The sequence below is a fragment of the Misgurnus anguillicaudatus genome, chromosome 20, assembly GCF_027580225.2.
Source record: "Misgurnus anguillicaudatus chromosome 20, ASM2758022v2, whole genome shotgun sequence".
In the NCBI taxonomy this organism is placed as follows: Eukaryota; Metazoa; Chordata; class Actinopteri; order Cypriniformes; family Cobitidae; genus Misgurnus; species Misgurnus anguillicaudatus.
In genome coordinates this window covers 17760159-17772567 of record NC_073356.2, presented here as the reverse complement: position 1 = coordinate 17772567, position 12409 = coordinate 17760159, and the positions used below count along the sequence as shown (strand labels likewise).

At 40.0% G+C, this 12409-nt stretch overlaps 1 protein-coding gene across 1 annotated transcript in view; it reads left to right on the top strand.

Moving 5' to 3' along the window:
- macf1a (microtubule actin crosslinking factor 1a) overlaps positions 1–12409 on the top strand; it is a 212967-nt gene that overhangs the window by 196895 nt on the left and 3663 nt on the right. The window contains exons 86-99 of the mRNA XM_073858236.1: positions 50–209; positions 285–479; positions 563–835; positions 1202–1390; positions 1512–1623; positions 1705–1856; positions 2634–2796; positions 3553–3707; positions 3793–3867; positions 4578–4595; positions 5338–5455; positions 7791–7853; positions 8237–8269; positions 11602–11813. Of these exons, the coding sequence (XP_073714337.1) occupies positions 50–209; positions 285–479; positions 563–835; positions 1202–1390; positions 1512–1623; positions 1705–1856; positions 2634–2796; positions 3553–3707; positions 3793–3867; positions 4578–4595; positions 5338–5455; positions 7791–7853; positions 8237–8269; positions 11602–11813 (1918 nt within the window). The remainder of the gene's footprint in view (positions 1–49; positions 210–284; positions 480–562; positions 836–1201; positions 1391–1511; positions 1624–1704; positions 1857–2633; positions 2797–3552; positions 3708–3792; positions 3868–4577; positions 4596–5337; positions 5456–7790; positions 7854–8236; positions 8270–11601; positions 11814–12409) is intronic.

Below are 12409 nucleotides of genomic sequence, written 5' to 3'. Positions count from 1 at the left end.
CAAAAAAAAGGGGTTAGGAATTGTTATACATATTTTTTGTCCTCTTCAGGCAACACAAGTTGGAGGAAGCTCTGTTGTTCTCAGGACAGTTTGCTGAGGCTCTCCAAGCTCTTGTAGATTGGCTGTATCGCGTGGAGCCTCAGCTAGCAGAAGATCAGCCTGTCCATGGAGATCTGGACCTGGTCTCTAACCTCATGGACTCCCACAAGGTAATGGTTTAACAAATAAACATATAATGTTGTTGAACAAATAAAGTTTGGGTTCATTATTTCATCCCTTTTTAGGCCTTCCAAAAGGAGCTTGGCAAGAGAACCAGCAGCGTGCAAGCTCTGAAGCGTTCTGCTAGAGAGCTAATGGACACGGGCCGTGACGACACAGCTTGGGTCAAAGTTCAGGTGCAGGAGCTCAGCAACCGCTGGGAAACTGTCTGTGCCCTGTCAGTCTCAAAACAGACCCGCCTCCAGCAGGCTCTCAAACAGGTATGTCTGACGAGTAGTTACGTGTAGAAAAAAATATAAATGTAATTTCTTCTTCTCACATCTTGTTTGTTCTCCATCTGTAGGCGGAGGAGTTTCGCACAGCTGTTCAGATGTTGCTGGAGTGGCTGTCGGAGGCAGAGCAGACCTTGCGTTTCCGCGGTGTCCTGCCAGAAGAGGTGGAGACTCTACAGGCACTGTTGCACACACACCGGGACTTCATGCAGACGGTTGAGGAGAAGAGGGTAGATGTCAATAAAGCTGCTGGTATGGGTGAGGCCATACTGGCCGTGTGCCACCCCGACTGCATCACCACCATCAAACACTGGATCACCATCATCAGGGCTCGCTTTGAAGAGGTACAGAGGCAATCAAACCTGTAAATATGTAGCATAGTCGCTACACTGATGCTAAATGTAATTAAATATATTAAGTAGTTTAAACTTAATTTTTAAAGTTCTGTTAACTTAAAGGAACAGTATGTAGGATTGTGGCCAAAACTGGTATTGCAATCACAAAACTTGTGGCTAAAGCTGGTTTCTTTTGTTTTAATAACATTTATTTGTCAGTCAAACTCAAAAATTTCATGTGAACATAACCAAATATTTTTAAGTTGGTGTATTATACCAAATACACAAAATAACGTTGTTTTTTATCAATGAAATAGGTCCTCTTTAAAATTAATAAGTCGTTTAATAGATTGTCACGTTTGTTGTGCTCGACAGGTGCTGACGTGGACCAAACAACACGAGCAGCGTTTGGAGACAGCTCTGAGTGAATTACACAACAATGCTACACTACTAGAGGAGCTGTTGTCATGGCTACAGTGGGCGGAGACAACACTGGTCCAGCGTGACACTGAATCACTTCCCCAGGACATCCCACAGCTGAAGACGCTAATTACAGAGCATCAGGTAGGCGGGACACTTGCCTTAATCAACTGTCATTGGTCCCATATTCTGTCATTCATAGTGTTTAAATGTGACTATAATTAATATATGCGTAGAGATTTCTAAATAGTTTGGTTTTCTTCAGATGTTTATGGAAGAGATGACAAGAAAACAACCTGATGTTGACAAAGTGACGAAGACGTATAAGAGGAAACCAGCAGAACATCCCAGCAGCCTGTCGGAGAGGAGGGGAACCCGTAAGGAAGTTTATTTTTAGCTATACGCATACACAAACCTATTTGCAAATAAACGACATGTACCCGCTGCTCTTCTTATAGGAAAAAACCAGCAGCAACAACAACAGCACTCGGTACAGGTTACTGGCGGGAATCCTCGCCTCACCCAGCTTTGTTCACGCTGGCAACAAGTGTGGCTGCTCGCCCTCGATCGCCAACGCAAGCTCAACGATGCCCTCGACAGACTAGAGGAGGTATTGCATCTGTGTACACAACCTATCAAAGTGTACTGCTATTGAATGGACACTCCACTTTTTTTTTAAAAATTGCTAATTTTTCAGCTCCCCTAGAGTTAAAATTTTGATTTTTGCCATTTTTGAATCCATTCAGCTGATCTCCGGGTCTGGTGGTACCACTTTTAGCATAGCTTAGCATAAACCATTGAATCTGATTAGACCATAAGCATCATGCTCAAAAATAACCAAAGAGTTTTGTTATTTTTCCTATTTAAAACTTGACTCTTAGTTACATTGTGTACTAAGACTGACGGAAAATTTAAAGTTGTGATTTTCTCGGCAGATATGGCTAGGAACTATACTCTCATTCTGGCGTAATAATCAAGGACTTTGCTGCTGTAATATGGCTGCAGAAGGCACAATGATTTTACACAGTGCCCAAAAATAGTCCCCTGCTATTAAAAGTTACCAAGGGGACTACTTTTGGACGCTGCGTAATATTTTCTGTCAGTCTTAGTACACGATATAACTACAGAAGAGTCAAGTTTTAAATAGGAAAAATATTGAAACTCTTTGGTCCTTTTTGAGCGTGATGCTAATGGTCTAGTCAGATTCAATGGATTATGCTAAGCTATGCTAAAAGTGCTAGCGCCAGACCCGGAGATCGACTGAATGGATTCCAAAATTGTAAAAATCAAATGTTTAACTCTAGGGGAGCTGGAAAATGAGCATATTTTCAAAAAAAGTGGAGGGCATCATGTAAACGGTACAAATCAATTTTTTTTCCAACTTCAGCTTAAAGAATTCGCCAACTTTGACTTTGATGTGTGGAGAAAGAAATACATGCGCTGGATGAATCACAAGAAGTCTCGCGTCATGGACTTCTTCAGGCGTATCGACAAAGACCAGGATGGAAAGATCACGCGCCAGGAGTTTATTGATGGCATCTTGGCATCAAGTACGTTCATGTGCCAACACTAGGGATGCATATCAATTAATCGCGATTAATCTATAGCAGAATAAAAGTTTTTGTTTACATCATATATGTGTGTGTACTGTGTATAATAACTTTGTATAGTTAAATGCACACACATGCATGTATATATTTAAGCAATGTTTACATGTGTATATACATTTGTATATTTATGTATAATTTATATTATATATAAATATAAATACTTAATATATAAATATATTTTTTTCTTAAAATTATACATGCATGTGTGCATATTTATATATACATAATTATTATACACAGTTCACACACATATATGATGTAAACAAAAACTTTTATTCTGCTATAGATTAATCGCGATTAATTGATATGCATCCCTAGCCAACACATATTGTTTTTCATTATATGTTGAATTTTTTTTTTAAAGTTTTAAAAACTGACAATTCTTATTTTTTAATATAGCAGTGTTTATTATAAACAGTTTATTTGTGTCTTTTTTATTCATGTGCCCTCATAAACTTCATAATCAAAATCTGAAAATGTTCTTTTGCCCTCTTGTGGCAATATTTCTCTGATGATGTCATCTAGATTTGTTACTGCATTTGTTAACCCCGCCCCCATCCAACTTTTAGTCTGCTGCAAGTTCCATTTTTGAATGAAACGCCCACTTTCCAATGTCCAATCAAAGCACAGTATTAAACACGAAAGTGAAGTTGATCACGACTTCCGGACTTTAATGCTAGTTTACCTTTTGTGCAGAGTTCCCTACCAGCAAGTTGGAGATGACAGCGGTCGCTGATATCTTTGACAGCGATTGCGACGGCTACATCGATTACTACGAGTTTGTGGCAGCTTTGCACCCCAACAAAGATGCTTACAAACCCACTACAGATGCCGATAAGATCGAAGATGAGGTACAGACAATAAGAAAATGCATAGGAGTGGGCTTTGGATGAAAACATGTTTAAGTTGAATTCATGTTTTGAATTCATATCACAGGTCACCAGACAAGTGGCCCAATGCAAGTGTGCCAAGAGGTTTCAAGTGGAGCAGATCGGAGAAAACAAGTACAGGGTGAGAATCTTGAGCTAAAAGACATTATCATTGATTTTATAAGAATTTATACTTAATAAGATATGATGTTATTTAAAGACTGCTGATCACTGCTTTATCATCATTACACCTTTTTATTTAGATCATCACTGAGCTTGCATTTGCATAATATCATAACTTTAACCAACATCACATTCTCTAAAGATTGAATGTGATCTTGCCATTTTTACTAAAGGTTTTGTGTGTGTGTATGCAGTACCACTGTAACATTTCACACCAGCATCAGTTTAATGTTGTGTGCGCTTCCCACCACCCAACTAACGTTAACCACAATACCCATAATTTCAGTGAGCAGGCACGACTGAGTGGTTTTTCAAACCCCAACATCATTAGCCATTGGTTAATGATGTCTGACTAACTAACTTGTTGCATTGCACAGGCTATGGATCCACAATGCTAACTCTGCATACTCTCCCAACCTTCATTTGTCTCCTCACTGCTTTACTACTTCACCCCCTCATTGTGTTCCTCTAGCAGCTCTTCAGCACCACGAGTCAACATAGACCATCTCTGCTGTATATGCTAATATTAAGGAATAGCTTTTAGGGAAGCTATTCCCAACAAAATAGGTTATGAACATGTAAGCTATGTGTTTATGTCTGTATTCATTTTTGTTTTTCTTGTCTTCCTTCTTTTTTCTTCCTTCTCCACGTACGCTGGACTTATTGTAGTTCTTCCTTGGGAATCAGGTAAAGTGACCGGTGTGTTCGTGACATTTTTCTATGAAATCTTACAGTTCCCATGAGCTCTTCCTGTAGACACTGACTGTTTTGTGGTTTTTGAGATGTAAATCAGTACCGATGGACACTTTCTGCATGGGCTTGCTAAGAATTCCCTGTGGACAGGCCACATTCCTGTCTGAGATTTCTTCGGTCCCTTCCTGTATTCTTAGTGGGCATTTCCTGTCTAGGAGACAAAAATCACTGCGCTATCATAAAAATATTAAATGCGTTTATATACGCCATCCAAACCGGGGGCAGATTTCGAAGGTTGTGGTTGGGATGTGCTTGGTTTTTTATTGAAATGATTTGTCATGATCAGGAAACGGTTAACATTTACAGAGCTTTCTGTAGAGCTAATTTTAGACTTGTTGGCTTTTGGTGGAGGAAAACTATCCAACGTCTGATTTCTTTACTTAGCAATAATAAACATTTAACCGAAGCAATTCTTTGAAGTATGAAAGGACAAACATTCAGAGAATTGCTGTGGCGTGATGTTTATTGTAAAGATGGGTTTTAGCCGGACAAGCTTTAAGATGAATCATGGTGAATTTGTAAAGTGTGGTTTGCAGCATGTTGCAGCGTGATTCATTCTGATTTGCCTGAAGCTTTTCAACATAATAAGTATAATCTGACTAAATGATCATAAAGGTAGTTCATCAAAAAATAACCGTGTGTTGTTCTCTGTTCCTTCACTATTCGTTTTTTCCAGTTTGGAGACTCGCAGCAGCTGCGTCTTGTGCGAATCTTGCGCAGCACAGTCATGGTTCGGGTTGGAGGTGGGTGGATGGCCCTGGATGAGTTCCTGGTGAAGAACGACCCTTGCCGAGGTAAATCTGACACAATTGCTGCAAACTGAACACATAGAGGAACAAAACAAGGCTATTGCAGAAAGTACTGGACATCCTGACAGACAATTCACAGAACGTTCATAAGCAACATTTTCTTCTAGCGACTTTTGTCATCATCAGCTTTCACTCTTTCTTCATTGCGTACTGTGATGGCTGTCACGAAAACTAGTGTGCTGCCTTCATTTGCAGCATTATTAGGACCATACACCTTATTCAGTCCACCGCCATGTTGATTACAAGCCAAGGCTGTAAGGGACGTCCAGAGCGTGCGCTTAGTTTAAACCTATTGTTTTGTATCAGGATGCTGGTCATTCAGCCATCAAAACACAGAAAATGCATCGTCAGAAAACATGGATTGTTAAAATTAGAAGGGACATATGATCTAATTTGAGATGAGAATAGCGCATTGTGTACATAATATCTGTTTTGGATATTAGCCTGTTGGCTAATCGCTAATTTCTCATATTGTAAGCATGTTTACTCTTTTTTTGTTTTTTATCACCAGTGTAGTGCAACAATACAATATTTTCTGACAACAACTAAGTATACATCTCCATTTGTACAAAACATATAAGAGTATGTCCCATTACGTCCCGGCTAATAAGGGACAGTTGGCAACCCTATTTAAAGCGCATGCTCTGGACGTCCATCCATCACAGCCTTGTTTTGGAATCAACATGAATAAGGCGTATTATGCTGCCTCTTAAGTGGTTGTAAAAAAACCTTTCTCAGAATTAGGGATGCATATCAATTAATCGCGATTAATCGATAGCAGAATAAAAGTTTTTGTTTACATCATATATGTGTGTGTACTGTGTATAATAACTTTGTATAGTTAAATGCACACACATGCATGTATATATTTAAGCAATGTTTACATATGTATATACATTTGTATATTTATGTATAATTTATATTATATATAAATATAAATACTTAGTATATAAATATATTTTTTTCTTAAAATTATACATGCATGTGTGCATATTTATATATACATAATTATTATACACAGTTCACACACATATATGATGTGAACAAGGGCCTTTGTTCTGCTGTGGATTGATCGCGATTAATTGATATGCATCCCTACTCAGAATGCACTTCGAGTAACACTGTGGAAAAAAGTCAAAGTTCAATGTAATTACAAGAGTATTTACATACAAAAAGATCTGTGTTATGCATGTCTTTAGTTAATCAGGGTATTGCACCTTTATCTTAGCAGCATGTTAATGTCAATATCTATCAAATGTTAAGGATGTATGTGATGTGACATGCAAGTTGCTGTGTGTGGTGTAGCTCAGTTGGAAGAGCATTGCGCTAGCAATGTGACAGCAATGCGTTTAATCTCCAGGATAAACACATACTGATAAAGAAAAATATGAATACTGCCCTCCGAAGGCTATGTGCAGTAACTACACAAACACTGAGACTGAGAAAAATGCCCTTAAACTTTTTACGCCAGCCAGTCAAATATGTTACTGCAATTAATGGTACGAAATTAAACCAGGAGGCTTTGTCAAAAAGCCCATTTCAAGCCTTAAAAGGATAGTTCACCCAAAAATTAAATTCTGTCATCATTTCCATACCCTCACGTTGTCCTAAACCTGTATGAGTTATTTTATAAAGTTTTTAAATAAATTATGGTAAGCTCACAGTTGATGGTACCCAATGAATTTCATCATATTTGTTTTTCCTACAATAAAAGTCAGTGGTTTCCATCAGCTGTGTGCTTGCCATCATTTATTTAAATATCTTCTTTTGTGTTCATCAGATTCATACAGGTTTAGGACAACGTGGGGATGAGAATATGATGACAGAATTTTCATTTTTGGGTGAACTTTTCCTTTAACTCAATGTTGTAGTTTTTCTTTAACCAAATCTGTAGTTACTGCGCTTTGCCTTTGGGGGGCAGTATAGATAGAATGCACTGTAAGTCAATTTAAAAAATAAAGCATACTAAATGCATAAATGTAAATGTATATATAGCGTTTAATTTTGGTTACTAATTACGTTGTGTAACGGTTACGATGCTGCATTAGAAGTCAACTGCTAGTGTAGGCAGCTCACTAGGTTTTGAAGTGTCTTCTCAATACATAAAACATCTAAGTTCACTCTCATCTTTTATCACTTCCCATTACTTCATGTACTGTCTCCCATGGTGATTGTCTTTATATGCATGGCCTTTACATATGGCCCCTTCTTTTTCTGTCTCTCATTATTTTATCCAAAATTGTAGTGCATGATGCATGTTCCTTAGTTTTCTCCCTCTCTCTTTCTCTGCCCCGCCCCCTATCTCTCTTTCTCTCCCCAGTGCAACATCCTGGACTTAAAATCCTCCGTTCTGACTCCAGCATCTCCATATCATCTCGCATAGGTTGGGTTTTTCTCTCTCCTTCTCGTTCGGATGGTCTTCCTTCTCCACACGTTTCGTTTCCCTCTCTTTCTCTCCGTTTCACTCACACGCTGTTTGGTTCTTGGTTGCTTTGCTGTGCTTCGCTGACCTTAGCACTAAACTAACTGGACCGCACCCTCATGCCTGTATCTCGCTTTGGACCAATCGCACATTAAAGACTCCGTCTCAGCCGTTTACAACACTTCCTGCATTGTGATTTTGATATTAAAAGTGCATTTCTGTGGTGCTTATAAACCGACAGGAGGTCTTAAAGGACAAGTTTACCCAAAAGTATATTTGGGTGAACTGTTTCTTTGGGAAAGTGTGTTTGCGTGTGTTTTCATGTTGTCTCTTGTGTCTCTTAGTGACTGTCACTCCTGGCTATTTCTGCTGCAGAGGTACCTCTCTCTTCTCTCCTTCCTTTCCTCTTAACTCTGTCCTGTTAACATCTGTCTGTCTATTTCATTCTCGGCCTCTAAACCTATTTTCCAGCTTCGGATCCATCCCATTACTGCTGTGTCTTTGTATATGTGTGGGGTGTGTGTGAGGACTACGCAAGGTCTATTTGTCAGCTGGCATCATGCCAACCATTCAAACCAGACGTGGCCGAGCCTCGGCTTCATTTCTTTTCATGTGTGTCATGGGTGAATATTGTAAATTAAAAGCACTGGGACCTGGGTGCGGCCAGGCTTGGGGTTTCTAATATCACTCTTAAAAAGCTATTACTCGTGGAGAAATGAATTACAGGCCCCGACTGACATGTGGGGAGCAAATTATATGGTGCGGCAGTTATCAACTTCACCCCTGTTTCTTGGTCTGATGGGAAGCGTGTGTCTTGCAATGACGTGGAAGCTCCTTTAAATCACACTTTTATATTAAAGTAGCTTGACACAATACAGGTTCACTAGTAGTCAGTCAAACAGTATTTATACTAAGACCAGAACACTCTTAAGCCCAGAGTTTAGTATGGGCACAGTCGAACGCACAGCCTTGCGAAGCATCGTGTATTTGACTCATACGTGTACGCAGACGCATTGCGACAAAATGCAACACATCTCCGGGGCTACAGACTACATTCTACTGTATGCACATGTGCGACCCACACATACAATGTAAACAGGGTTTCAAAAATCGGTCCGTGCGCTCTGTACACGCGCACTTTTCGGATGAGGAAAATTGCGTCACGCCACTGTATACTTCGGCCTCTATGCCACCATTCCATTGCATACGACATTCAGACACAACGCTCGAAGTTTCGCACCCTAGTGGCAGTCATAATGAACTTTTAATTTGAATTTCATTAACAGTAAAGCAACGCAAGTCTTTATTCTACGAATATTCACCACATTTGTCAGGTACAAGTAGAAAGGCACCATTACCCATGTATAATTTAACTAAATATTTAAATCTGTGCGATGAAATGAATCAGGGAATTATTTATTTGAACTGATTTATATGCTTAAAGGAATAGTTCACACAGTAATTTAAATTTCTTTCATAATTTACTCGCTGTCATTCCAGATGTATGTTCCCATGGATATGTAACGTATCAATTGCTAAATAAGCTTAAAAATTTGTTTTACAAACGTTTTGTTTCAATTTAAAAGACATATATTAACCCACTGAAGGATCATGGATGTTGAGCTTCAGCCAAGATTACTCGCAGGATTTAACTTTTTTTGACACATTTTTGCGGCAATCACAGAGCCCAATTTGTGACATTCGCATTGCTGTGCGTGAGTTCGCATCTATTCACATCTTTGCATTGACTTTGTATGTAATCTACCCGCACAAATCGTTGAGTTCGCATTTGGTGTGTATGCCCCATGTGCTGCGTATACACCAAACAGAAGCATCACGTTTCTCGCTCTAGATACACGTGGAATTTAACTTTGTGTCATGTCCATTTTTAGCTTGAGTTGAATATTTTCAACTTGCGCAAAGACGCATTTGAGGCAAATAGCGTGTTTTTTTCATGTCAATCGTGTCGCCAAATTCGTGTCATTCGCACTGCCCCGCACAAGTTCGCATCTAATGGCATCTTTGCATTGACTTTGTAGGTTATCTACTTTAGCAAATCGTTGAATTCGCGATGAAGCATCACATTTCTCGCTCTAGATTACTCGTGGGATTTAACTCCGTGTCATGTAATTTTTTCGTGAGTTGAATTTTTCAACTTGCGCAAAGACCCATTTGAGGCAAAATGGCGCATTTTTATATGGCAACCTTGTCACCAAATTCGTGTCATTCGCATCGCCCCATGCGAGTTCGCATCTATTTGTGTCTTTGCATTGACTTTGTATGTAATCAACTTGTGCAAATCGTTGAATTCGCATTTGGTGTGTGTACACAGCTGTGCTGCGTACACAGCATCAAGTTTTTTTCGCTCTAGATTACTCATGGGATTTAACTTTGTGTCATGTACATTTTTAGCTTGAGTTGAATATTTTCAACTTGCGCAAAGACGCATTTGAGGCAAATAGCGTGTTTTTTTCATGGCAATCGCGTCGCCAAATTCGTGTCATTCGCATTGCCCCGCACAAGTTCGCATCTAATGGCATCTTTGCATTGACTTTGTAGGTTATCTACCCGCACAAATCGTTGAATTCGCGTTTGGTGTGTGTAGGCCATGTGCTGCATACACACCAAACACGAAGCATCACATTTCTCGCTCTAGATTACTCGTGGGATTTAATGCGTGTCATGTAATTTTTTCGTGAGTAGAATTTTTTTCAACTTGCGCAAAGACGCATTTGAGGCAAAATAACGCATTTTTATATGGCAACCGTGTCACCAAATTTGCGTCATTCGCATCGCCCATGCAAGTTTGCATCTATTTGTGTCTTTGCATTGATTTGTATGTAATCAACTTGTGCAAATCGTTGAATTCGCATTTGGTCTGTGTACAAGCATCATGTTTTTTCGCTCTAGATTACTCATGGGATTTAACTTTGTGTCATGTACATTTTTTTTGCGTGAGTTGAATAATTTCAACTTGCGCGAAGACGCATTTGAGGCAAAAATGGGCGTTTTTATATGGCAACCGTGTCACCAAATTCGCGTCATTCCCATCGCCCCGCGCGAGTTCGCATCTATTCGCGTTTTTGCATTGACTTTGTATGTAATCTACTCATGCAAGTCATTGAATTAGCGTTTTACGATGTAGGCCAGAAGAAGATAACTTGACAGCATTACTGCCTCAGTTCACCTTGTTGTACAGCTGCATGCGCAATATAATGTGTGTATAACTTTGTTGACACAGGTGTCTTGAGGGCTTAACAGACAACTTCTGTCCACAGCTACTTCTGCTATTGCATCTCTCTCCCTCTCTTTTTCTTTCTGTCTGGCTGCTCTGGTCTGTATGTTGTGCAAGAGCTGCTGCGTTCGGTATCTGTTATTGAGAATGCTCTGTAGAGGCTTGTGTTGGTTTCATTGTGTATGTTTGCCTAAAGCATAATCAGGCATGACCCTCAGGTGTCCGTCAGCGCTGTTTATGCGTGCACTTGTTTCTGTGAGGGGCGCTGTGCTTTTTTTGAGTGAGCTCTTGTTTGAAGATGCTTGCTCCACCGTTTTACCTCCTGCATCATGTTTGTACGCACACAGACCGCTTTCAGAATGGATATAGAGTCAAACCAGTGGTAAACCGCTGACTCGCCTGATCAATGTCTCTTCTGGCCAGTCAGCTAAACTTGTTTTTCTTTTTGTCCCGCCCCTCTTTCCCATTCTGCAGCTCGTGGACGTACCAACTTGGAGCTGCGGGAAAAGTTCATTCTTCCAGAAGGAGCCTCGCAGGGTCTGGCGGCCTTCCGGTCCCGCGGGCGACGGTCCAAACCTTCATCACGCACAGCTTCTCCCACCCGCTCGTCCTCATCGGCATCACACAGTGCCCACAGCTGCGCATCGCTGCCCTCCGCCCCTGCCACGCCCACAGCTTCTTCAAGGGTGAGTCAAGTACTATAGAATTATAACCCAACATACAGTACCCAATTTTTTGTGGCAATAAGAGGGGTTGCCTCTGTATAATACATCCATACATGTATCATCCATTTGACACGGTCTATAAAGGGTCATTTTTACCCCAAAATTTTGTCACCATTTACCATCCTGGATTTATTTCTTTTTTCTGCTGAACACAAAGGAAGATATTTTGAGCAATGTTTGTAACCAAACCGTTTCTGAGCACCATTGACTTCAATAGTATTTGTTTTTCCTACAATGGAAGTCAATGGTGCTTCAGTTTTCTGCTTCATTACAAACATCTTCCTTTGTTTTAAAATCAGCATTGTTTGTCATGTCGTCTTTTCGGTGGATGGTTTTTCTCTGTCACTGATTGTGGTGTTTGTTTACATTTGTTATTGTGGGTTGACATGGGATCACTGTCATAATGTCATCTGTACGATTTTTACGTTCTTTGTCTTTTTGTCCCTCTCCCTCCCTTGTCTGGAAAATGCGGCTTCCTCCACCTATAAAAACACTTCGCTCTGCCATGCTGCGCTACTTCCCTTTACTTTACTCTTTTTTTCCGATTATTATCCTGG